The 27,556-nt window shown below is 47.1% G+C and overlaps 1 protein-coding gene across 4 annotated transcripts in view; it reads left to right on the top strand.

Annotated features, from left to right (window-relative positions):
- The window catches only part of KCNT1 (potassium sodium-activated channel subfamily T member 1), a 1,722,207-nt gene that overhangs the window by 1,390,508 nt on the left and 304,143 nt on the right, over nt 1–27,556 (top strand). For all 4 annotated transcript variants that reach the window (XM_085613491.1, XM_085613497.1, XM_085613504.1 and 1 more), the window contains exons 14-15: nt 482–545; nt 1,315–1,423. In XM_085613491.1, coding sequence (XP_085469617.1) covers nt 482–545; nt 1,315–1,423 — 173 coding nt within the window. The remainder of the gene's footprint in view (nt 1–481; nt 546–1,314; nt 1,424–27,556) is intronic.

Raw genomic sequence — 27,556 nt, 5'->3', positions numbered from 1 at the left:
AAAATTCCAAAAAGTCAGAAATCTGCACCCATGCGAAGCTGGACATGTAAAGGTGCACATCTCAGATTTTTTCATGAATTGAACACATTGAATATGGCTGGTGTTTAGAAACTCCAAGTGGAACACTTAAGAATGTTTTTTTAGAAATCAATTTAGGAGGCTGTATCTAAAACCTAAACTGTTCCTGTCTCTAGATATGCTGTCTCACAAATGTTCACAAATGTTCAGTGAAAATTAGCAGGCATGCGCATGATACCCTCATCCATTATCCTTGTCTCTTTCATATTCATGATTCATACTCATTGTAGTTTTGATGCAGATATTAAACAGTGGGTGACGCCAGTATTTTACTAATTGGGATTTCTGTTGGGATTTCTAGAACCAAAGTGGTCTTGCCAACATTTCCACAAAGAGCATGGACTTGTGATAAGGAATATTTCCTAGCACTTGGTGTATAATCTACCTCCCTTGTGTGTTTCAGGATGGATGATGCAGAGGCTTGCTTCATTCTAAGCAGTCGAAACGAGGTGGACCGCACGGCAGCGGTAAGACTCGCGCGACGCCTATGGTCCACTGGAAAGATCCCATAATGCCTGGTTTAGTGTTATAGCATACCTGTCCCCTGATGTTGTGTTTGATATTCCTATTCGGGCATAAGTTCAAAAAGGTTCAGTTTGACTATTCAAGGCATGGGCTGGTACAAAGCTCAAATGTATTGTGTTTTGACTGTAAAGAGCACAGGGAGCTCCCTCAAACCTACAGACACCCTTTCCTAAAGGTAACCGCAATATGATTGTACTACGCAATAACGAGGCAAGGAATGTCATAGTGCACTAATGTTGTGGACAGAAGCAAAATATCAAAACATAAGTACATTGAGAGGAAGTATAGATTCAGTATTGTTTGTTTTTTGGGGGAGTTTTATATAGCTCGAACTAGACCCAAAGGTATCAGTGGGCTTTACATGAGCACCAGTCGCGTTACAGAGGAACATATTCATTTTTGTTAGGCACGGGGAGATTAAGTGATTTGCCCAGAATCACAGGATGTTGAGCGTCCCTGCTGAGACTCAAACCCGGTTCCCAAGATCTGAGGTCGACTGCTCTAGCTGTTAGGACACATCCTCTTCCACCTTGAGGATATATATATAAAGGGGGTACAGTGTGTTTCTCTCATTTTATACCGCAGACAATATCATTCTCCCACCCAGAGGTCTAACAAATTAAATTGTTTGAAAGCATTTTATAACAATGTCAATCAACATGATAAGAGTTTAATTTTCCTGATATAAGTACAATTTATTTCCTCTTCTAGGACCATCAAACCATCTTGAGAGCCTGGGCTGTGAAGGACTTTGCCCCAAACTGCCCCCTCTATGTCCAAATTCTAAAACCTGAAAACAAGTTCCATGTGAAATTTGCTGGTGAGTTTTTGATAATACAGTAGTTCTAGGTTAATATGTAATTCATAGATCACATAACACAAATATTCTAAAATATAATGATACTGCGCTTCACCAATACTTGCAACTCCCTGATGAAATAAGTGGTAATATTATCTATCATTGAGAGATGCATAACAATGAGTTCAGAGCTTATTATCCATGTTGATTGATTGTACCTTTTGCACTTGACATAGACAAAATTACTCTTGACTGTATATTTTTCTTCTAATACCCATTGTTTTATGTAGCTTTTGTAAAATTGAACATGTGTTAACAATTTGTGATAAGTGATCTGATCACCTGAGGTTTATGATGCTATTTTATGTGCTGGTAACCAATAGTAGGAATCCAGTATAGGAAGTAGATGTGTGACATCATGTTGGAAAAGGCTTCATGGGGAGCATTATCTTCATGGAAAGAGTTGGAAATAATGGTCAGTCAGAGTGTCGGTGATGGGGACAGTGTTATCAGCACTGTGGAAAGGCAGGAGAGGAATGGTCATCCAGAGGGTGGGCGAAGAAAAAGTTTCAGTTTGTGGGCAGTCTCAAATAAAAAAAACTTTCTCCCACCCACCCCATTTGAACTCAAGAGTGAAGGTGAGGCATGGCTGTTAGTGTCGTACAAAGGAGCAAAGAACGGTTGCTCTTGTATACTGGATGCATCCATCTCAGATGTAAGAAGTTACTTGGCGAGCAAAGGCCCAAAGTACTAACATCACAGTTTAAATGCAGAATCTATAAAAGAAAAGAATGTAGATCTCATAGAATGACAGTGTTCGCAGGTTGAAACACGGATGGAGTTCTGACATAAAGTCACTAAAGTGATCTAGTATCTTTGCATTACGATTGCCGACTACCATATACAAGATGATATATCCCTAAGATGCTTGCTCTGGCGTGGCTGACAACTTTCTGCTGAGAGACACAAGACTGATCAGTAGGTTCAACATACAATCCAAGCACAAGGCATACGTTTGCTGATTCGCTACTGTTCAGATCAAGGTGGCTGATTGTTGTTGTTTAAATGTAGTCCACAGTGCTTAATTTGTAAAATATTAAGTCCAGGTGCTCAAATGTTTTTAGGAGATTACACCCACTTTAACCAAATCCACCCACTTCCTCCATTGGCTCCAACGACTTACTGTATTGGCTCCACACACATCCTCAACTGGCACTGCTAAAAGCTAGATGTAATATCACCGTACAGATAGGTGCATGTAGTGCTCCGAAGCAGTAAGTAAAACTTCACAATACTTGAAACATACTTTTACCAAGTGGGAGCCTACAGCACAAGGGGTACCGTTTATCCACATGAACAGTTATCACATGGAAGGAACCACGCATCACACGAGACATTTTTAATACACTGTACTTGGCCTTTTAACACACAATTGTGACGCAGGATCATCTTAACTCAGAGACTTACTTTACCACAGATACATTTGCCACACATCAGGCTCTTTACCACACGGATGGAACTTAATCCTTCCACTGGGAACTTTACCACACGGTCATTTGTCAGCTTTTCACACACGTGTTTTCTTAAACAAGACCTTTACTGGCGGGATTAATCACGTGGCTGTTGGCCCTGCGGGACTTTGATCATACACACCATGTAGCATCCATATAGGTTTTATTTTAGTGAAACCAGACTTCCCATATTAAAAACAGGAAAGGGTCAGCGAGATTATTTACAATAATATTTTTGTCAGCTTCCGTATTACAATATTGAAAACATACCTCACTATCCCTGAATATTAGATGAAAACACATTTAGAATTTGGACGAGTGTGCTTGGGCCCCTGTCTGTAACTTGGCTGAGGAGGGCATGAAAGAGCTGAAACTGGATCATAAAATCCAAACCTGTTCTGAACAGGAGCCCACAAAATGAGTTCGGCCCAGGGACCGCAAAATCCTTATAATGTTCCTGATCTGTCCTTCCTAAAACCTAAGCCTTTTCCCGTCATTTGTATAAGTATTAAGTGTGAGTGTCAAGGTGAATGCAGCTGGGAGGCTCGGTGTTGTGTCCAACACGTTCAAACACTCACTTTTGTCATTTAGGTAACCTGGACGTCATTAAACAGCAGCTCCTTGCAACCATGGACCTGCGCTAAAATATACGTCTGTTAAACTGATTAAATAAATACAATTCTTAAGTCATTAAAAAGAAATATATACTGCCTTTTACAAATCAGTGGTAGGTCATGGCCACATACAGATTAAATACAAGAAAGAATTATGGCGATCGGAGCATTCTTAAAAAGTATGCGAACGGTAAAAATGTTCACAATGGGTGTATGTTGTTGGAAGAAGTGCCATTCTCGTTTTAGCTTAATTGGTGTGATAAGATCTTCATTTTTAGGTACGCCTGGGTTGATAGCAATATCAACTGGGGAGAGGATGGGACCTAACCGCCAGCGCTGCCGACCTTTGTGCTGGGGAACCAGGTGCGAGTCTTTGTGTCAGCTCAATATCCTGTGTTTCAGGGCAAATCACTTAATCTCCCCCAGGCCTACCAAAAAACAAGCATTGGCATAGCCAATAGGTCTCGCCTTTGGGATTTTATAAGTGTTTTAGCCATGCAACAGTTGATGTTGTTGCAACAAGGATATTGTGCAGGGTAACTAAACACTTATAAGGTCCCAAAGGCGAGACCTATCGGCTATGCCAATGCTTGTTTTTTCTTTCAAATATCCCTCTCCTTTCCGTTCCATCATCCGCAAACCTTCTCAAAGGCAGGCATGTTTGCCTTAATATCTATGATTGTATATCTGAAAATTGCCCACAACCTGTATCAAAGCTCACCTCTCCTACACCAACATCCTAAAAATATTCAATCTCCCAAGCTCATCTACTAGCCCCACCAACTATCAACATGAATTCCAATACCCCCGACACCAATGGTCGTACCTAACTTATATTTCATCTACCAAAAAGAAACAGGAATACATGTATAGAATGGTTGGCTTGAGCGAACCAGACTATTCCCAATAACATTAACTAATAACACTAGACTAACAACTAAGGTTCCAGAACAGCATGCTTCCCAGCATTAATCGGTTTAACGTCTTGCCAGGGGCAGAAGCACTATATAAAATACAATTGCAATACAAGAAGTCACATTACGATCATTTTGAGGAAGGGTTACCACTTTCCCTTGAGAACAAAACATCAGTTTGTTCAACTTATAAGCTTCTGCAAAGAACAAGATCATAATACATGAATAGGACTTTATATAAAATCTCACATATTCGCTTTTAACATGTCTTTTCTGTTTTTGTTTACTTTATCACTTTATCAGCTATCATTAAGTGTTTTCTTTACTGATAAGAGGATAACCTACAGGGGTTCAGGTGATACTTTTATGTATCGCATGCCATCCTAAATTTCGAAGTGGGAAGAAGGGACATGAAAAAGGGGTCACTGGGTGGTGCTGCAGGAAAATCACTAGGCGCAAAAATCGGTACTTTTTAGTAAGAAGTGGACTACCAGTGTCTTTGTGTGGGCTGTCACAAATGAAACCCTACATGATATTCTAATAATCTCTTCTCGGGTAACATAGGTAGCCTTAGAGAGTATTGATCAACAACTCACCGATGTATCTGCACCTTCGCAGTTTTCCACTTCTGTCAGCAGTACGAGTCTGTCGACCTAAACAAAAGCTGGGCAACGATCCTAAAGTAATTAGGGAGCTTTTGGGATCCAGGAATACATATCATTTCGCAAAATGCCCTATGGTATGACGAATTCCCTGTATTCTTCCACCATACCTAGAACTGAAGCCCCGCTCCGGCATCAGACCGCAGCCACACAGCAGTCTCCGGGGTGGTCGTGGGGGCTCCTTCAGCTCCATTCCCAAGACCCCAATGCCTCGGGCCCTGTACCGGGATAGTACAGAAAGGCAGCGCCGAGCAGCGCAGGCCGCCATGATCCACCAACTGACCCGATCATGCGCGAAAACTGGAACTACACTCCAGGACCACCTGGATACAAAACGTGAATAATGACAGCAACGACAATGTCGAAAAAATATGTTGTGACTACAGTTGAAAACCAGCTTGAAGCTACACACATTCCTGAAAATCGGTTCGCAGCATCTGCAAACAACAGATTGTGGATCTTATAGAGAACAAAAACCACTTTCGTATCCATTGTAGCAAATATAAGGCATTTGAAAGAAAAACGGTGTCTGGGATTTCCAAAAGTCAAAACTCTTAATGGTTAACGAAAGTTACATATAGTGCTGGGTGACAATCGTGAGCGTAAAAAATGCAAAGAAACAAGGCACTACAAACTCTAATAGCAATGACACTACCTAGAACAAGTGCGCGTTCCTCGCACGGCAGCAGGGGGAGGGGGGTCTGTGCGATTCACTTGCGAGAGTGAGCGGCTGGTGCCACGATAATTGATAACATATGGAACTGGATTTACTTGTGGGAGCGCCAGCCGCTCGCTCCCACAAGTAAATCTCCAGACGTGCATGCGTTGCCATTGAAGGCAATGGAACGCGTGCACGTTTTTGGCTGAAAAGCCGAAGCGATCTCTAAAGGTCTTTTTGCCTATTCAGCGCATGCGCGCTGCGTAGGCAAGACCTAATGAATGCGTCCTTATGTAAACGTAACTTTCGGGTCGAGTTTGCACTATATAAATCTGCAAAACAAAACAAAAAACGATATCCTCCTACCCTTCTCCTGTACTGATGATGACTGCAGCAGAACATGAAAGGAAATTTTGATGAAAAGCATGACCATTTTTAGCACAGATTGCAGCGTTGGTATAGAAGGACGCTGTGCTGCAAGACTTTAGAAAGCCCTGAACTCCAGGATTCACAGAGTGAAAGTGAAACTTCTCAACGTTCTGCGCAAACATCTTTCTGTGGACAGAGACATCATCGAGTGATCCTCGCCCTCTATTGCTCACTACATGTCCCCGGCCGTTACACGCATTGACAAAAAACAATCTCTAACCGGGTGGCCAATCTCACCACGTGTGACAGGGACAGTCAATTGGTAGTATCCTACTGCACAACGCACATGCAGACTGCGCATGACACAATCTAGTCTCACACCCTAGATTGTGCCTGTACCTGGGTGGTATGCTGTCTGGAACTACCAGGCAGATATACAATAGAACCAGGACAGGTAGGTACATTTATTTTTTATTAATTACTGGGCCCATCATACAAGTGAGCAAAATTCAATAGCCCCGGCCCTGTTAAATAAGTGCCGGTTCATAGCACCAGAAAACATCGGCACAAATTAAGCACTGGTAGTCCACCATCTGATTACAGCAGTCCACCCTATTATAACCGCATGCAGCCTACCCACTTGCTAACTCTTTACTGTGCAGTCCACGCATTAAAATGACTAGAACAAATAAGCAATACATTCTTTGTACAGCTGTGTAGCAAAAAAATACTGAAATGAGTGGTGCTAAAGCCCAACAGCCAAGTACTAGAGGCCCACTCCACCAACACGATCTCATCATCGCAGAGCTGCACAGACTTTGCTCAGGGTGATTGCTGAACGTTTTCTCAGGGTTTGGACTAAGCGTGATGCCTTCCAAAGTCTCGACTGAGATGCCCGGTTGATGGACTTGGTTTAGTGGAGTCCCCATTCATCCAAAAGAGAGTAGCGCTTGCTAACCCTCACCACAGGCAGAAGTAGGGTTGAACAAGAGCTTTCTATGTACAAGTGAAAGAGAGCTTAATGCTAACTGCTTAGTCATACAGTTAGAAATGGGATTTCTGGTTGGCGAAGGCTTGCGCCAAAGCCAGGCAGAAACCGCCACTCTAGTCAGGGCAAGGGAGTTACACGCCAAAGATAACCCCTGCTCACCCCCTTGGTAGCTTGGCATGATCAGTCAGGCTTATCCCAGAGGCAATGTGTAAAGTGTTTGCGCAACACACACGCACAGCAGCAACACACTAGGCACACCACAAAAGGAACACCACACAAGGTTATATAAAAAATAGCCTTTCTATTGTCATACCACACATTATATCATAATCACACAAGGTACACTGTGCCACCTGGCACAGGGCAATATGTACAGGGTATTATATACAGGACAGGGCCAATCGGGTCAGTGTCAGAAGCTTCAGAACAGGTAAGTAAATGTAAAACACAACCAGTAACTACTGGTACCCTAATGACCTAAGCATTATCACATTAGACAGAAACCCACACTAGGCCCAAACCTCATCAGCATAAACACATTACGCAATGGGCCCTCACCAGCATAAACACATTATGCACTAACCACATAAGCATAAACACATTACGCAAATAGGTACTACCTCAAAATATCACAACATGACATTAGGCATCACAAACTCAGATAAAGTGCACACAGCACCTTACCAACTGATCCCAGGCCAACTGGCCTCTCACAGGGGGCCCCAGTGCCCTCTGTCCACAATGTCAGGGTTTCTCCAGGGCTATCTATCCCCTTAGCCCTCTGGCTGCTAATTAGGGGTGGGCGGAATTTGCGTAGTCGCACTACGAAAAGCTCTGCGATAAGGTAAAAAATCTCCGCGAGCATGCAGAAATTCCGCGAACACGCGGAATTGCTTGTTCTCAATGCTTTTTTCCTGTTCGCGAAAACTGTTTGCGTGATTGGGGGAAATATCTTGCGAACACGCATTTTCAGAACGCAAACAAGCAAAAAATTAAGCAAACCCGCTGAACGTAAAATAATTTTGGGCAATTCCGCATTCTCCGCAGAATGCGAAATTACCCAAATTCCGCGAGCGTAGCGGAATTTACCGTCCAGGCCTACTGCTAATGCAGCAAGCAGAAAGTGCGCACAGGTACTGGCATAAACTTTGCAGCTGCCCACTAAGTGCTGGGCAGCTGGGAAACGGACCGTAGGCCTGGGTACTCACTGGTGAAAACGACCTGAGTTCCCCCTCTGGGGCTCGTGAAACTAATATGCCCAACGTTGGACCTACACGGGCTCTTGAAACTGACATGCCCCACATTGAAGCAGCTCGCAGCTCGCAGCGGCGGGACCGCTCATGCAATTTGCACCCAACACTGCCACATATGCAGGAGGGGACACGGGTCCCTCTGGGTCCTTGCCAACCATGTCCCCCTCCTTGGAGCCACACGGACACTGAAACGAACACTTGCCCCACGTGGGAGTGGCCCGCAACGGCGGGACCGCTCAGGCACTCATGATGTGCCCCTGGTGCCCCAAGGGCTCCTGACCAACAACATGATGCTTTCCGATCGGCCCCACTCACCGGGCTGTGGGCGGAAGTCTCCTCTGTCTTTGCTCCCGGCTGGGACCGGCATTCTGCTCCTCTCTCCACCTGCGGATGCCACGCTGGAGCAGCTTCTCCTGCACGCGGGGCTTCCCTTTCCACACAGGTGCGCCGCGCTGCCACCGGCAGCCTCATCTGCTTCACCTCTTCAACCGGGCCCCCTCCTGGGACCCGGGACTTTGCTGTGGAGCCCGCAAGGCTCCAGGCGGCTTTTCCGGAGGTGGGCGGGACTTCCTGTGCTTGTCCCACCCAATGCCAGGCAACTTGGCCTGACTTCCTCTTTTCGCCCGGGCCGCTGTTGTGATCCTCATTTGGGTCTTGGCAGCAATGCAGGGTGGGCACCCGCTTGTCACTTAAATACTCAAGGCGGGGTGGGCACCCACATATTTTCAGATTGCAGAGTCACGGGGTAGGCACCCGTCAAAATACTGCATAAGCGGGGTGGTCACCCGCATATTAAATAAAGCCACGAAGTGGGGTGGGCACCCGCCTTAGATAAAATAGTAGGAGAGCGGGGTGGGCACCCGCTCTCCTCAAAACAGACCTATGGCGGTTCCTCCTGGGCTCCAGCAGCGTCAGGACCAGCACCCAAGCACAGAATTGAACCACATCATGGGGTCACGGACCCTACTTTTATACACCCTTTCTCTTTGTCTAAAGTGCAGGGCATGGGGGAACCAGATGCAACTAGTTTAGGGGGAATTTGGAGCACTTTGTTTTGCAAGCTCCTCTCCCCCTTTGTCAGGTGGGGCTCGTCATCAGACACACCACAGGGGGGGCGGAGCCAGCATTCACTAGGGAAGACGCCATCATATTCAGAGTCAGGGGATTACCCCTCCCACTACTCTTAGCCCAGGTGTCCCATTCAGCCTAGCGCCGACTCACCCTGTCCCTCCTGGAGCCACCCACACCTCTCAGCTCCTGTCACTCACAAGCCAGACATGCAATTCACATCAGGCAGGAAGACACATAGCACACAGAAATGTCAACTTCTAAAAGTGGAATTTCTCCACCAGTCACCATAAATCTGCGCACACCATGGCGCAACATTTATTCTCACGAGTTCATACATACTAAATTCTACCCTGCCGCTCCTCTCATACCAGGAACTACCACGGACACACTTATCCCCAATGCATTCCTATGAGAGGGCAGGCCAATCTCACCACACGTACGCAGAGAGCGCACACACTTTACACTGGACCACAGTGTTAAAGTGCTCAGAGGCCTAAAATCACCAACACCAGGTTACAGACAAGGCAAAAAGTTCAGGGGTGAACCTGCCAAAAAGGGCCGAGTCCAACAATACTCATACCAACATTTGCTTTCTTCACCTTTTATCTTTATGTGCTCATGCTTTTCCTAGGAAGCTGAGGAATTAGTATAATCCTGGAAAAGACCTCTGAGATATTTGGCATAAGGCCAGATGCAGAAATAATATCAGGATATATATATATATATACTCGTCACGCAACAGGGTATCCACAGCACCATGAAGAAAGGAAATCCAGGCAAGTGATTCTTTTTTTCAATATTTATTTCAAACCACCATTTGTGCAGAGACATGGACGGTCTGCGCGTTTCGGCACTACGCCTTCAACTGGACCATAGTGTCCAGCTGTCTAGATTGGCATTTTAAAGTGACAGTTGCTTATTACAGTCCCTTATTTCTTTTTACCCTTGTGCCCATTCTAGACTGCTGAGCCACTACTTATTGTGGTGGCATTCTGTGTCCACCATTTGTACATGTATATATGTGTATATGTATACATGTGTGTGTATATATATATATATATATATATATCAGCTCCAACGCTTGCATGGATTTTGCATGCAAAGGCACTCACCGGGGTTGCTGAAAGTACACTTTTATTGATAGCAGACGCGTTTCAGCAGTAGCTTTCTTCAGTGCTTAAAAAGTGTGCCGGTATCAAAATGCACATGGTGTCATTTTTAAACATAGATAGTCTCTCGTAATTGGTGCTTTACAAATGGTGAAAAATGAACCTTTTATTGGCAGACTTAAAGGCACCAGCATTGCCCCTTGAGCATCAATACAGCATCGCCTTTTAAGTACAGTCTTTTGGCCAAACATGTTTCGGGCATTTTCTTGCTCTTGTTCACTGGCACCGGCCATCTCGAGAGCAGCAGTGAAAATAAGAGCGCACCTGCAGCTGATTGAAATATCCCGCCTCAGTGGGCGTAGGCATCTGTTGCATTATGGTTGTTGTAGGTCAACATCATAGTTTTTCCCAGTGGGTGCCGCCGCATCTTTGAATACTGTTTTAAAAAAAAAACACAGTGGGTTGCTCATTAGAGCAAAGTTAGTGTCCTTACTTCTTGTGTCCAACCAACAGGTCAAGCTGTTCCAAGAGCGCTTTCATTTCCTTGTGCTGCGGACCTGCTTTGTTGGCAGCGGGGCGCCTCGCGATCTAGGCAGACCACCAACAAATCCACAAAAAAGGTGCTCCTATAGTGAGGCGCCACACACAGCGTGAGTATTAACCTTTTATTGGCATACTTATGGGCACCAGCATTGCCCCTTAATCATCTATACAGCATCGCCTTTTAAGTACAGTCTTTTGGCCAAATATGTTTCGGGCATTTCCTCTCCCTTGTTCAATGGCACCGGCCATCTCAATTGATATAATTGAGAGCAACAGGCCTTCCTTGGACATCATATCACTTCTGTTAACAGTATACAGGAAGGAAATAAAGCAGAATGGATGAAGGAGATTGTCAAAACCTCCACTATATACTGCCATTTTTCATCACTGCAATGATCTTACTTGCTGTATTGTCCAAAAGGAAAAGAGAAAATGAGGTGAGTTGGCAGCGGAGAGTGAAAATAGGAAGTTGAAAGGGCAAACAGGAGACTTAAAGGCCAAAGATCTTCAGACAGAGAAGTATTCCGCATATATATGGCTAGTTGATTTCAGTGCATAATTTGCAAACAAATAAGTGACAGGGCCCAAGGAATTTCGCAAGGGTCTCTGCAGCTGGCATGAGTGACAGCTCCTGCCACTGCAACTAAAAGCCAGTGGCAGGTATACTTGCTAATGATCACATGCAAACTAGTGTGGCATTTTGGAATGTTCAGGTCACCTCAAACTCTAGGGATGGCTTAAGAGGGTTAGTTGTATAATTGTTTAAAACACACAGCACCACTATGTGGAGGATTTTAAACACAAATTGATGTTTAGAAATAGATGCAATGCTCAATGCCTGCAAACACTGGCATAAATTAGGCACTGCTTGATTTCATGTCATCCTGAAATACAAGGTTTTTCTTCAAAAGACGCAATCTAATATTTTGGTTTTCGATACTTCGAAGGCTATAGATTGGGCACTGAACTAGTTTGGACCAAATAAGCTGTGTAGAGCGCTGGCAACTTTGAAATTAGCTTTTTGCATGGGCAGATTTGATTTGAAAGTTTTTGATAGAAATTCAAAATCTTCTACGATTGAAGATTTCCATACAGAGTAATCCGGTAAGAAAGCCTACTGGATAGCAGGAATATACATTTTTTAATAATAATGGGGTGGATCTTGCCTATCCAAACTTCAGGCCCCACCCTCACCTGTAAAACCCCAGCAGTCTTTCTGCTCCCCTGCGGACTAAAGCATCCCACCCCGGATGTGTGCCGCAATTTTATTTTGGGGGAGCAGAAAGCCCACTGTCTAGCAGGAATATGTTTTTTTAAATAAAATGACTGGGTGGGTCATGCCCATACAAGCATCAGGCTGTACCCTCACCTCTAAAACCCCAACAGTCTTTAGGCTCCCCTGGGGACTGAAGTATCCCATCCCAATAGCAAGAAAGTGGACTTTTGATTCTTTTGGGTGTTGTTTTTACATATGGGCCAGGAGAGTGTAGCTAACTCCCAATATCGTCCCACTTGCAATGGTGGACGGCTGCACTTTTTGGGGAGGGGTAACCTGCCACTTGGTAAAACCTAACAGATCCAGACAGTTCTGAAAACTAGGCATCTGGTGGAGTCCAGGGTGGTGTGCTTCGCTTGTATCACACAACATTTTCTTCCCCTCAATGTTCAGCAAACCTCAAACTTTGACTAAAAACAAGCATTTTCCTCACATTTCTGTGAGTAAAACTTCTGGAATCTGTAGGGCGCCACAAACATCCTACGACACAGCATTCCCCAAGTCCCATGATAATAATGGTACCTCACTTGTGTGGGTGGGTCAAGAGACCTTGACGCAAAGGCCCCAAAGTGCTATGTGGAGAGACCATCAATTGGGTAGCTGTGGGATTTGGGTCTCTGCTCGGCCGCCACTTATGGAAACTTAATAACCGCAGCCATTTTTTAACACTTGTTGTGTCCAAAATAATTATTCCAAGGGCCACACTTACCATTGGCCCGCAATGTTAGGTAAGAAGGAGCAGTTGGCAACGTGGAAGGTTCAAACGTTTATTAGCCACCACAGAACTCTATATAGAGGAGCCTCGTCGATCCTCACCCATCAGGTGCGCCGAGGAAGACTGCTGGCTCCTTGACAGTAACACACTTTTATACATTATCAGTACAGCATACAAAACCATATATGTGGAAAAGTACCAGTTAGTCCTGGCGCCCCTAATGAGCTCATGCCCATTTCTAGTTTCGGTTGCACATACAAAGGGTTACTATCTTTACAGAGAAGGTCGAAAGGGTAACTCCCTTTTCGTCCCAGGCCTAGAGGAATTTGCCTGATACTCCCTTTTAGCAGATGTGACCTTGCTTCTCAGCAACTCAGCCTGTCTCCTAATTAAATGCACGGAAAGGGGAAAGCAGAGGGTGTGCGGAAAAGACCACGTGACTCCCAAGTGAGAGAGAGAGAGAGAGAGAGAGAGAGAGCCGCAATCCAAGATGGAGGCGGTTCGGTTTCTCGGCCCTTTTTGTCGTACTAAACATAATCGGGGATCTCGAGCTGTTTAATTCACCATAACGAGGTAAACTATCATTAGATATACTGCGCTAATCATATCGTAATATCTTGAATACCTCAGAACGGCCCTTTTAGCGCAGCATAGCTAATAACGGGGTCAGTCTTCGAAAATACCCTCATCAATCTGCATTAAGTCATGCGTCTCCTTCTGAGCCCGCTGGGTATCTATTCTAGTTTGGACGGGCTCGGGCCTAGGGATGGATCGGCGAACTTGAACGGCACAGTATGCACAGCAAGCAGGCCCGCATTGTAGACAAAGACAGCAGGTGAAAATGAACCCCACTATTCCTAAAAGAATCATAAATAACTTCCATCCCCAGGTTGTCACCAAATCCCAAAACCACCCAGACAAGGACCAAGTACCAGTCTCGGTGTGAATTTCTGAAGCTAGCCGATGTAGTTTCTGAATGGCTAAATGGACAGAAGGGGCGGAGTCAGGTATATATACACAACAGGAGCTGCCGATGACTCTACAAGCTCCTCCGCGATCAGCTAGGATAACATCTAAAACAAGACGATTTTGGAGGGTCACAAGCCGGGTCGCCTGGAGCTCCACTGTAATATTAGTTAATATTCCTGCAGTAGTATTGACCACCCCTTCCACTACTCTAGATAGCCTCCTAACTTCTTTACTGTTGAGGATGGGTCCCCATATGGGCAACGCCCCTTTTATGATATCAACGAAGTGTTGGGCTGGAGTGTCAGTCTGGTCAGTAGCATCATTACTGGCGGCTTCAGCTTTTAGGCTCCGCCGATTTAAGGAATGAGATTTGTGATAATCGGAAGGAGCTATGTAGACCGGTGGGTAAAGAAAAGATAAGTAACATCGGCCCGCCCATCCCCTGGGTAGCCAAGTGTATGCATTTTCACCACACACGAAATAAACATTGGGAGGGGTGAGTGTTGGGGGACTACTGAAAGTCTGTAGTTTATAAGTGTAATTACATCTACTATAACCTACGGATAGATGTCCAGTACCCTGCACACAGAAGGAGGAGGACGTATTCAATACCAGGACCGGAATTATTTTCTCATCTGAGACATTTCGCTCCTGGAAATACTTGAAATACTCAGTAAAATTAAAGGTCATGAAATACAACACTTCATCCCTCAACCAGGTATCATTCTCATGATCAGTGTATACATTCATACAGGCGGTAGGATCGAGGGTACCATCCGTCCCCTCAGCATTAGGAGTAAAACCTTGGTGTGTCTCTATATAGGCTAAAATCAAGGCGTAATCCTTCTCTGAGAATCGACGTTCATCTATAGCATAGTGTTCATATAGCATGGATAACATTTTAAACCAGGCTTCGCAACTACCTAAATAAGACAGGGGCATTGATATGAACAAATCTTGCTTATGCATCACTGACGGGAGAAGACCACAGACCCAACAATCAGTAACATTTGTGGAACTATGAGTCTGGTGTAGCATCTCAATGAAAGCATTATGTACATATGTCTGTCGGTGTCTCTCCTTATGAGGGGCAAAAGTCTGGAAATGATGTTCCTTAGGAGCAGGGGTAGACACTATCAAGGTGTGCACAGGATGGTGAAACTCCAGATATATAAACAGACCTAAGCATAGCACAAAGGATACAATCAATATAGCAATGAAAACAATTTTAACACGCAAACTCCATGAGGAGAACATTGGCAAATGCGGGGGAATGGTACGGGGTACTATGGGCCGCCCTTCCTCAGGGACAAAACGAGCAAAAGGGTACATTTTCTCACTAAAAGTCCAATATAATCTCGGGAAGAGGGCTACGAGCAGTCCGACCTGCCGGAGGGTGCTTCTTTCCTGTGTCCGTATAGAGCCTCACAGGCAGACTCCTATTGTTCAGAAAAAGAAAAAAAGAAAAACTTCTCTCGTTGGGGTCGCACTTGACGCAACCCTTGTTGAAAGGAAACTCCACCTGGGCCCCTACCAGTCCAATCAATGTCTCTTACCTTCGTTCTGAACAGAGCTTTACTGAAAGTTCCATGCTCTCAACGAGTTCAGTCCAGTGTTCTACCAATCCTCAGGTCTTTTGCCGAGGCTTCCAACTTCACTTGCCAAGGCTAGACCTGGGATTCCCTATTTCCGGGGCCGCAGGTGGTATCGATCCCGACCAGGGGTGTCAGGATTCACAAACAAAGCAGGCACAATGGGATCAGACGGGGAGCTGGGCTCCTGACCAGGCGCCTCACTCGGAGCAATTGGGTGATCGCAAAAAGGGTCTTGCAGGCTCACAGCACTCTCCCCTCGCCCGTCAACTTCTCTGCGGGTGTCCAGGGAAAGTCGTTTCCTAGTGCTGGGCTCGCCCTGGTTTGGCAGGCCTTCCTCCTGGTCAAGCTGCTCCCTTGGCAATGGGAGAGGAACTCGCTTAAGATGGGAGATATGGATCCAGCGCTGCTTACCCTCAAGTTTCACCGCCGTTCGCGTTGCCAGGAGCACCTGGTACGGTCGGGACCAGCGCGGATCCAAACTCGATTTTCGTTGATAGTTCCGAACCAAGACCCACTGTCCAGGTTCCACGCTGTGTCCGGGTCCCTCCGGCAGGGGCTGCAGTACGGCAGATATCTGTTGATGAATGGAATGGAGATCTTTAGTCAAAGCATACAAATAATCAGTCAACATAGGATGGTCGATGTCCCTGAAGGATTTGGGCCGAGGTACTCCCCACACGTTGGCAGGTCTGCCAAAGATTACCTCATAAGGAGAGATACCGCTCCGGGAATGGGGAGTAGTTCTTACGGACAACAGGGCCAGGGGCAGGAGATCAGGCCATTTTAATCCTGTCGTGTCCTGAAGTTTAGCCAGTTTCAATTTCAGAATCCCATTATATTTCTCAACTAGGCCCGCTGATTGAGGATGTCGGGCTGCGTGAAACTTCTGCTGAATGGACAGACCCTTGCATACATGCCTAACTAAGTCAGCACTAAAATGTGTCCCGTTGTCACTCCAAATCACCCGTGGCAACCCATATCGAGGGGAAAAACTCCTTTACCAGAGCTTTCGCGGTTGCCAGGGCAGTATTTTCCTTTGTGGGATACGCCTCCACCCATTTACTAAAAGTACAGATCACCACCAGCACGTATTTCAAATTGTTAACTCGTTCTAGCTGTATGTAATCCATTTGAAGTACTTCAAAAGGCAGGGTGGGCGGCGCAAAACTACCCGCCAAGACGGGAATGCTAACCCCAGGATTATGCTGGAGACAGATCATGCAATGCTGAACCAGGTTCCTAGCTGTCTTATGAATATTAACATTGTACCAGACAGGATCCAGTGTGGCACAGATGCCCTGGACCCCTACATGTGAAGGTCCGTGTGCCATAGCTACTACTGCATTTACAAATGCGTTTGGCAGTAACCATCTACACCTCTCTGACAAATCAGTCCAACATCCATTCTCATCAAGCCTCCCCACCTGTTCTTGCCAGTATGTCAGTTCTTCCGGGGTCACCTCCTTTTGTAGCTCTTTCACACTGTCTATGGTGTTGTTAAAAACCCCTGCCTCTATCATTTTTGTCACTACAAACATGGAGGTGGTGTCAGACTGGGCTGTTTCCTTGGCGATCCTATCCGCAAAGGAATTTCCCCTCCCCACATCATCCACTACAACCTTGTGTGCGCTACATTTCACTATGGCCAGGGTTTTAGGCAACGTTAATGCAGCCAGCAATCGGTCAACTAATGGCCCATTCTTTATCTTTTCGCCATGAGACGTCAAGAATCCTCTTTCCGCCCATAACCTCCCGAAGCTATGTGCTACACCGAACGGATATTGGCTATCGGTGTAGACATTTAGCTTCAAGCCTTTCCCCAACTCGCAGGCTCTGAATAAGGCAACCAATTCGGCCGCCTGGGCCGACCGGTATGGTATCTTGGCTGCCTCGACTACCGTTTGCAGGGTAGTGATCGCATAAGCCGCAGCTGTCGTACCATCCGGTAATCTAAAGCAGGACCCATCAACATACAATTCTCCTTGGGCATCAGAAAGTGGGGTGTCAGTTAGATCTATCCCGCCCTTTGTTTCTTCTTCAGTTCGAAAAATACAATCATGTATGTCTTGTCCACCATCCCCTGAAGGGAGGGGCAACAATGTGGCAGGGTTCAAGTTAACACATCGTTTGATCGTTATATGAGGTGCAAACAGGGTCAATTCGTACCCTGTAAGACGCGCACTAGTTAAGTGCTGCGTCTGTGTCCTGTTTAATAATACGTCCACAGCATGAGGCACCATCACTGTCAGATCCGTATTCAGAACTAGCCCTTCCGATTGTCTGATCGCTACAGCCACTGCTGCTGCAGCCCTCAGACAACTGGGAAGTGCTCTGGCGACGTTATCCAAAACCGCCGAGAAATATGCACAAGGCCTTTGCTTACCACCAAAGTCCTGTGTCAACACTGAAAGAGAGCAACCGTCCACCTCATGCACATAGAGCACAAAAGGTTTCCGGTAGTCAGGGGTGCCAAGCACAGGAGCAGAGCAAAGAGCAGTTTTCAGAGCAGAAAAAGCAGTCTGGCATTCATCAGTCCAAGGTAAGGGTTCATGCACATCCTTCGTAGTTAGATACAAGAAAGGTTTAGTCAAGAGAGAATAGTTAGCAATCCATTGGCGACAGTAGGAGGTTATACCAAGCAAAGCGAGGACATCACGTTGCGTGCGAGGAACAGTCATGTTAGTTATGGTTGCGATGCGCTCAGAAGTCAACCGTCTTCCCTCCTTCGACAGGAGATGACCGAGATAGGTCACCTCCGGTCGACAATATTGAAATTTAGAGAGCGACACCTTGTTACCATGAGTGGCCAAGTGCCGTAGCAGGGTAACCGTAGCATCGCGGCAACCCTGTTCTGTATCAGAGGCCACAAGGAGGTCGTCAACATACTGCAATAGGACATTGCCTGGCGGCAATTGTAAGGAATCCAATACTCTTTTTAGGGCTTGGCTGTAGATACTAGGGCTTTCGGTATACCCCTGGGGGGCGCGACAGAATCTAAAGCTGCGGCCCCCCAATGAGAAACCGAACAAATGTCTGCTATCCGGATGTATGGGAATGCTAAAGAAGGCATTCTTCAAATCAATCACCGAGAAAAATGTGGCAGTGGGAGGAATCATGGTTAAAATGGAATTAATGTCTGGTACCACCGGATATTGGGGTACCACAATCTTGTTGATTTCTCGTAAATCAATCACAAATCGGTAGGTATCAGCATAATCAGGGGATTGGGGTACGGGAGCTCGTTTAAGAATCGGAAGAATGGGACTGTTACAAACATTAGAGGCCGTTTCCTCCACCACCCCTGTTCTAATCAAGTCAGAAATAATGGCCAATAAAGCGCGTTCCCCTGCGGGGGCTATTTTATACTGTGGGATCCTCTGCAATTTGGCACTCTGTTTCAGGGTGATGGACACCGGGGGAATTGGTAGGAATCCTACGTCAGTGTCCCCCAGGGCCCAAAGATCCTTCGGGAGTTGTGCAAGCTCAGGAGGTAGTGAGTCCGTTTTCGAAAAACATTGAACGGAGGGGATAGAGGTATTCCGAATGGTCAGGTAAACTCCATCGGGGGAGCAATAGATGTGGGCATGCAATCTTTTCAATATATCCATACCCAGGAGATTTTCCCCACACTGGGAGGTGAGGAGGAAAGGCGATTCTATCGTAACCGGTCCCAGAGTAAGGGAAAGTGGCTTAGAAATGGGGCTCACCACCGGAGTTCCAGAGAACCCCACGGACACATTATTCTGGCCAGACAGAGCGGCCCCCGGGACCAGGGCACGTGAAACAGAACTGTTCATAGCCCCTGTGTCAACCAAACACTTACCTGATGCATCCAACAATCGTGCATGGACATAAGGTCCAGCTTGATCTATCGGGATTGACACATGCCCCTTACTCTGCCCTTGGCTGTCCTATGCTGGAGTATACCCGGCGTCTTCGTCTGTTACACGTCCATTATTGTAATACTGTTTACCCTGGTTTTGGTTGAAATAATTCTGACTGTTCTCACCTCGGGCTGCCTGTTCTTGTCTCGTGTGTCCACCACGATGCCCACTCATCCTTCCCCGTCCGCGACCCCTTGAAGCCGTATTCTGTTCATATAGTAACGGACACTGCGCTCTCCAATGCCCCGCCTCTTTACAGAAAGCACATTGATTTATGCCCAAATCTGTTCGCCCAGCTGTTTGCATCGGTCCCGCCCCTCTTGGAGCGAAATTCTGCAACCCTCGTCCTCTTCCTCTACCCCTCTCCACTTGCTGTAGTAACACTCGTGTTTTCAATTCTTTCGACTTTCTTTCTGTCTTATCCTTGCTCTCATTTTCCCGATGCTCATAGTACTGAGCCATGCTCAGTATCGTGGAGGGCGTGGTGGTCGTCCAGGTACTCTCGGCTGCCTGTAACCGAGCCGATACCTCGGGTAGCAAATTTGTTACAAACCTATTAACAAATAAACGTACACCCCCTTCCGTTGCCAAGTCCTGTCCGCTGAAGTCAATGAACACTCCCTCAAACCTCGTGAAAAAATCAGAGACACTCTCGTCCTTCTTTTGCTTACAGGCCGTCAGCTTGTCCCAATCTACTTTCCTGGGTGGGATCAGCGAATGCATATAAGTTATTATTCTCTCAGGCAAGGCCAATATCTCAGGTCGGGGCTTGTTCCCTGGTTTACGATCTCTATCCCAGTTTCTCAGTTGATCCCATGTCCCACCAAATTCCGTAACATGGTCCTGGTCATGTACCTGGCGCCAAATGTCCACCGGTACTAATAAAGCAAAGAATAATTCAATATCTGCCAACGTCATTACCGCTGACGAGGCGGCCTCGGTCAGTTCCTTGTAATATGCGGTGGGGTTCTTTCTAGGATCTGGCAATTGGCTTTTTAGGGATAGTACCTCACTCCGCTTCCAGGGGGTATAGACCCATTGTTCCTGGAACCGGGCGTCTACCCCGGGACGGGTAACGACGCCGTGGGCATCTACTACTGCGGCAACTTCTGGATGAAAGATAGGGTGCACTTCCCGCATAGGGAACTGGGAGAATCCGGCGGGAGTGGTAGACTGCAGACGAGCTCTATAAGAGACCAAAGTCTGTAACTTCCCATACACCTCTTCCGGTATCAACTGAGATTTATGGACCTGATCAAGAATATCATATAGTATAGCCGGAGCCTTCCCTTCCTGATGTACCTGTTCCCACACAGAAATAAGACGGTTGGCCATATGCTCCAGAGCATGCTGTTGCATCACCGGTTCATAGTCTCTCATAGTACTCCAAATATCAGCAAGCGTATAAATGGGATGTCGCATCCACTGGGATGCTTGTGTAGCTATAGTTTCCCTTTCTTCCGTTCCCAAGGCAGAACGAGTGAACAACTTCCTACCCTCAGTGAGACTGGTCGGACGTAGCGGAGTAGTTGCAGCTGTTACCGGCGTGGTACTGGCGGAGGAGGAGGGCAGAACAGAAGGGGAAGGCATTGACCCCAGCGACAGCTGAGGGGTCCCGGCTGCAGCTGCCGTCAATAAATTAGGCAGTATGGCCATAACTTCAGACACAGATGTCGGTAACCGGGAGAGGTTCGGCAGGGAGGGAGGGGTACTGGTGGCCGGGGGAGCCGAAGCCGAGGCCCCCTGGGACATATCTGGAGCCGGGGCCGAGGCCCCCGATACCTCCGTATATATCCTCTGTGGCACATAAGGGGGTGGTGGTCTGGTGTCCAGTAAATCCTCTATCTCATCTTCTGCATTCGGGCGGGTCACATAGCTTTTATCCACCCTCAGTCGAAATTCACGATTCATGCAATCCAATCCCTTTTCTACTCTGTCTCGGTCATAGGCCATAGCTTTCTGAGTAACATTCTGTCCTGTCTTGGCTCTGGCTACTTTCTCTTCCCTTATTCGCCGTTGTTTGGCCTCCTTCTGCCATGCAATGAGGGCGTCAAACATGGCCTGCCTACTTCGCCTAGAAAACAGCTGTTCCTGTAGGAACGCAATTTTCTTTTCATCAAATGAGCCCGTTTTGGGCCAGCGTAACTCCTCATTGCCCTTGGTATACTTATGCCACAGAGTGCAAAACAACAACGGAGAGATCCCATGTTTGACGTACATAAAATGGCTAGGACTGCCCTCCGGCGGGGCGGGTTGGCTCTCCGCTAGTCTAGAGTCACTTGTTCGACAGCAGCAGCCAAAACAATTCAATTTACTAAAACAGGACATTTTGGTTAGTTTTCAGACATGTCTACACGAACAACAATCAACACGAATCATACACAACGTACAATCAGTATCAGAGAACCAAGCCCGTCGACTCTGGTTCACAGTCCAAACACCAAACTACACGCGGGATTCCGGCCACCCTCCTGGCTCACCACTAAGACCAGCCCCCAATGAGGACTTGCCCCGTCAGGAGTATGCCTTGTGGCTACCCAGTCTAGGTCGCGGGTCCTTCCACGTGCAATCCGTTTGTAATCCTTCGGCGCGCCGTTTTTACTCAAATCAAATGCAACCTGTACGTACTTCGAGTCAAACCACGGTAATGCTAACCTCGATCAAGCAAGACACCACCCTCCGGTGCGTGTCTTCAAATCAATGCACCGCTGTCCAGCGCGAGCTTCAAACAAATGCAATCCGTGTTCAAAATCAAAAACGCATCGTTCTCAACGAATGCTCTCAAATCAATCAAATAGCACACCGTCTTCAACGCGTGCCTTAACCAATAATGCACCGTTTACAACGCGTGCGTCAAAATCAAATCAATACTCACCGGGTGCACCCAGATATGAATGTTCGTTCTCCGCTGCCAACTCCTCCCGACCAAATCGATCCGGTTTCTGGGTTAAGCCCGTAGGACCCCGGTGAAGGGTAACTAGCAGCAGGGGACGTACCGAAAAGTCGTGCGGGGTGGGAGAAATCCTCAGGCTCCTCTCCCGGCAACCGGTCAGGACGCCCCCAACCCCACCACCCGAATACGGGGGGGGGGGGGAAGACCCTTTCACGGGGTCCCTTCGTGGTCGCCAACTGTTGTGTCCAAAATAATTATTCCAAGGGCCACACTTACCATTGGCCCACAATGTTAGGTAAGAAGGAGCAGTTGGCAACGTGGAAGGTTCAAACATTTATTAGCCACCACAGAACTCTATATAGAGGAGCCTCGTCGATCCTCACCCATCAGGTGCGCCGAGGAAGACTGCTGGCTCCTTGACAGTAACACACTTTTATACATTATCAGTACAGCATACAAAACCATATATGTGGAAAAGTACCAGTTAGTCCTGGCGCCCCTAATGAGCTCATGCCCATTTCTAGTTTCGGTTGCACATACAAAGGGTTACTATCTTTACAGAGAAGGTCGAAAGGGTAACTCCCTTTCGTCCCAGGCCTAGAGGAATTTGCCTGATACTCCCTTTTAGCAGATGTGACCTTGCTTCTCAGCAACTCAGCCTGTCTCCTAATTAAATGCACGGAAAGGGGAAAGCAGAGGGTGTGCGGAAAAGACCACGTGACTCCCAAGTGAGAGAGAGAGAGAGAGAGCCGCAATCCAAGATGAAGGCGGTTCGGTTTCTCGGCCCTTTTTGTCGTACTAAACATAATCGGGGATCTCGAGCTGTTTAATTCACCATAACGAGGTAAACTATCATTAGATGTACTGCGCTAATCATATCGTAATATCTTGAATACCTCACACTGGACAACCAGGGAATTCCAGGGTGGGGTGCCTTGTGTGGATCCTGCAAGATTTTCTTATCCACAATACCTTGCAAACCTCAAACATTGCCTGAAATCATGCATTTTCCTTATATTTCTGTGATGGAATCTTCCGGAATCCACAGGAATCCAAACAATTCCTTTCACCCTGCATTCCCCACTTATGCAGATAAAAATGCTGTGCCGCTTGTGTGGTTGGGCCAAGTGCCTGCAACAGGAACGATCAAACCAAGTTCAAAGGGAGTCTCCTCAAGGGTGAGTTTTCAGTGGAAAAATGTGATGAGCCTATGTTGTGTTTTGGCCCATCTCCTGTCTTAGGCACTGGGCCTATCCACACAAGTGAGTTGTTATTTTTATGAGAAGACATGTGAGAGCATAGAAAGGTTGAACGTTTGTTGTTACAAAGTGGATTTAACTGCATTTGTGCCTTCCAAGTGTAAGCCAGTGTGTACCAAAGACGACATTTTGAAAAATACCCTCTAAATCATATGCTAGTGCGGGTACCTACAAATTCAGAGATGTAAAAATAACCACTGCTCCTAAACTCAATCTCTTGTGCCGATTTCAGAAATACATAGGTTTCCTTTATACCCATTTTTCATTCTACACATTTTGCTATGTGAATTGGTCTATACTCAATACACAATGGAAAGCCATTGTACGCTGCAGCTCAGTTGTTGGCTGTGGTTACTTTGGATTCTTGGAGGAATGTATGATGTTGCATCGCATACATTCACAACGCGGTAGATTACATCGCGTTTGTTATAACGCAAGTCATTACAACGACTTGCGCTAGAGGAGCTAGACTTAGGAATAGTATGATTTACTATTCCAACTCCAGTTGGTGGAACAGTAGGGAAGGTGTTGGAATAGTAAATCATACTATTCCTTAGTGTAGAGCGCCATCCAGCGCAAGTCGTTGTAACGACTTGAGTTGTAATGACCATGTCGTAATGCTATTGCTGTGTAACGACTGCGTTGTAAAGGTCATTCTCCTCTTGGAGAACCTGCAAACCCTATATATACCCAAAACCAGAATGGCCTAGCAGACGTTAAGGTACATTGCTTTTGTAAATCGGCTATTGTGACAAAAATAGTTACAGGTGAAAACATTGTCTGACAGTTTTTTCCCTACTCATGTTCAATACTTCTCTATTACAACAGTTAATTTCTTTGGAAAACCCTGAGGAATCTACACATATGACCCATTGCTGAATTCAGAATCGTGTCTACTTTTCAAACACTTATGGCTTTCTTAGCTCACCCATGCATTTCACACTAGTTTCAACCACAAACTGGAAGCAGGTTGAGAGCACAAAAAATAGGAATAATGGGTTACCTCTTTGAAAAATGCCAACTCCGTGGTAAAAACATGTTTTTTATAGGGGTGGGCGGAATTTGCGGAATTAACCTTCGCAAATTATCGCGAGAATGTTTAAAATTATCGCAAACAAGCAGAAATATTGCGAAGATGCGGAAGTTTTTTTCCGGCATGTTCGCGAGATTTTCTGCATGGTTGCGGGTCGCCAACTTACCCATGTGGTTGCTTGCGGGCGCGGCCATCTTGTTTTGAGTTGTTCTCGCGGTGCATGATCGCGAGAAGAAAGACGTGATCGCGCGACGCATGACGTCACTGCGGGCGCGAACTGTCGCGAGACAGCGCAAATGGCTAAAAACAATACAACATCTCATGGAGAACGCGACCGGATCAAGAAAACTTGTCGGCGAACGCAGGGATTCAGGTAAGGCGATCGCGCGCGCGCAAGAATGTATCATTTTACAGCACGAGCAAGAAACAAATTATCGCCAAGCTGCGGAAACCGGAATTTTTGACATTTTCGCGCTCTCCGCGGAACGCAAAAATGTCAAATTATCGCAATTTCCGCGAACGGAACGAAATTTTTGCCCAGGCCTAGTTTTTTATGCAGGTCTGCATGTTTCTGGAAACTAATAGTGACTTTAGTACAACAAACTGTTCACTGACAAAATTTCTAGGAAATAAAATAGACACTTTTTCCCAGAACACTTTATTTCCCCAAGAACTCAAAATCTAGCTATATTTTGCCTATTTTCTCGTTCCCCTCCATCGGACTCCACAAATCCTGTGTACCTTTATAATCCACAGGATGTTGGAAAAAAAGGACGCAATCTACCCCAAATAGCCAAACAAGCATTTGCAATGCAATAGGTCTCGCATTTATAAGAGTTTGAGCTATTGGCATTGTAAAATTACAATGCCTTTTATTTATGTTTTGGTTTTAAAACAAATAAAAGGCATTGTCATTTACAATGTCAGTAGCATAAACTCGCATAAAAGCAGTGTGTGGCGTGCAGCAGTGTGCGGCATGCAACAGTTAGCGGCATGCAGCAGTTAGCGGCGTGCAGCAGTGTGTGGCGTGCAGCAGTGTGAGGCGTGCAGCAGTGTGCGGCGTGCAGCAGTGTGCGGCATGCAGCAGTGTGCGGCGTGCAGCAGTGTGTGGCGTGCAGCAGTGATTGGCGTGCAGCAGTGTGTGGCATGCAGCAGTGTGTGGCATGCAGCGGCATGCAGCAGTGTGTGGTGTGCAGCAGTGTGTGGCGTGCAGCAGTGTGTGGCGTGCAGCAGTGTGCGGCGTGCAGCAGTGTGTGGCGTGCAGCAGTGTGTGGCGTGCAGCAGTGTGCGGCGTGCAGCAGTGTGTGGCGTGCAACAGTGTGAGGCGTGCAGCAGTGTGAGGCGTGCAGCAGTGTGAGGCGTGCAGCAGTGTGCGGCGTGCCGCAGTGTGCTGCGTGCAGCAGTGTCGTGCAGCATGCAGCAGTGAGTAATGCAGCAGTGTGCAGTAGTGTGTGGCATGCAGCAGTGTGCGGCGTGCAGCAGTGTGTGGCGTGCAGCAGTGTTTCGTGTAGCATTGTGCGGCGTGCAGCAGTGTGTGGCGTGCAGCAGTGTGTGGCGTGCAGCAGTGTGTGGCGTGCAGCATTGTTTTGTGTAGCAGTGTGCGGCATGCAGCAGTGTGAGGCGTGCAGCAGTGTGAGATGTGCAGCAGTGTTTCGTGTAGCAGTGTGAGGCATGCAGCAGTGTGTGGCATGCAGCAGTGTTCCGTGTAGCATTGTGCGGCGTGCAGCAGTGTGTGGCATGCAGCAGTGTGTGGCGTGCAGCAGTGTGTGGCGTGCTGCAGTGTGTGTCGTGCATCAGTGTGAGGCATGCAGCAGTGTGAGGCGTGCAGCAGTGTTTCGTGAAGCAGTGTGCGGTGTGCAGCAGTGTGAGGCGTGTAGCAGTGTGTGGTGTGCAGCAGTGTTTCGTGTAGCAGTGTGAGGCATGCAGCAGTGTGTGGTGTGCAGCAGTGTTTCGTGTAGCAGTGTGTGGCGTGCAGCAGTGTGAGGCGTGCAGCAGTGTGAGGCGTGCAGCAGTGTGAGGCTTGCAGCAGTGTTTCATGTAGCAGTGTGAGGCATGCAGCACTGTGTGGCATGCAGCGGCGTGCAGCAGTGTGCGGCGTGCAGCAGTGTGCGGCGTGCAGCAGTGTGCTGCGTGCAGCAGTGTCATGCAGCATGCAGCAGTGAGTAATGCAGCAGTGTGCAGCAGTGTGTGGCATGCAGCAATGTGCAGCCTGCAGCAGTGTGTGGCGTGCAGCAGTGTGTGGCGTGCAGCAGTGTTTCGTGTAGCATTGTACGGCGTGCAGCAGTGTGTGGCGTGCAGCAGTGTGTGGCGTGCAGCAGTGTGCGGCGTGCAGCAGTGTGCGGCGTGCAGCAGAGTGAGGCGTGCAGCAGTGTGAGGCGTGCAGCAGTGTTTCGTGTAGCAGTGTGTGGCGTGCAGCAGTGTGCGGCGTGCAGCAGTGTGCGGTGTGCAGCAGTGTGTAATGCAGCAGTGTGTAATGCAGCAGTGTGCGCAGCAGTGTGTGGACTGCGGTAGTGTGCGGCGTGCAACAGTGTGCGGCGTGCAGCAGTGTGTGGCGTAGTTTGTAAACAACAAGAAAAGCGGACATCAAAGGAAGGGTGGGAGGCAACGAGCATATGGGGTGTGAGTTATAACGAAAGTTAATTGTTGTAAGAGGGGATGCAGGAAGTGAGGCCGAGCGCGCGCTGGCGAAAGCAGTCTGCTGCTTTCAAGCCAGATGCCAGCTTCGCGCTTGAATGCCTCACATGCACTGGCCATAAACCGCATTCCTAAGGTCTTGTGCCCCTTACTAAATCTCTCTGAATGTGTGAGGCGGCGCACGCGCAGGAAGTAGCTGGT

The sequence above is a fragment of the Triturus cristatus genome, chromosome 1_2 (assembly GCF_964204655.1).
Source record: "Triturus cristatus chromosome 1_2, aTriCri1.1, whole genome shotgun sequence".
NCBI lineage: Eukaryota > Metazoa > Chordata > Amphibia > Caudata > Salamandridae > Triturus > Triturus cristatus.
This window is presented reverse-complemented; position numbering and strand designations above follow the sequence as displayed.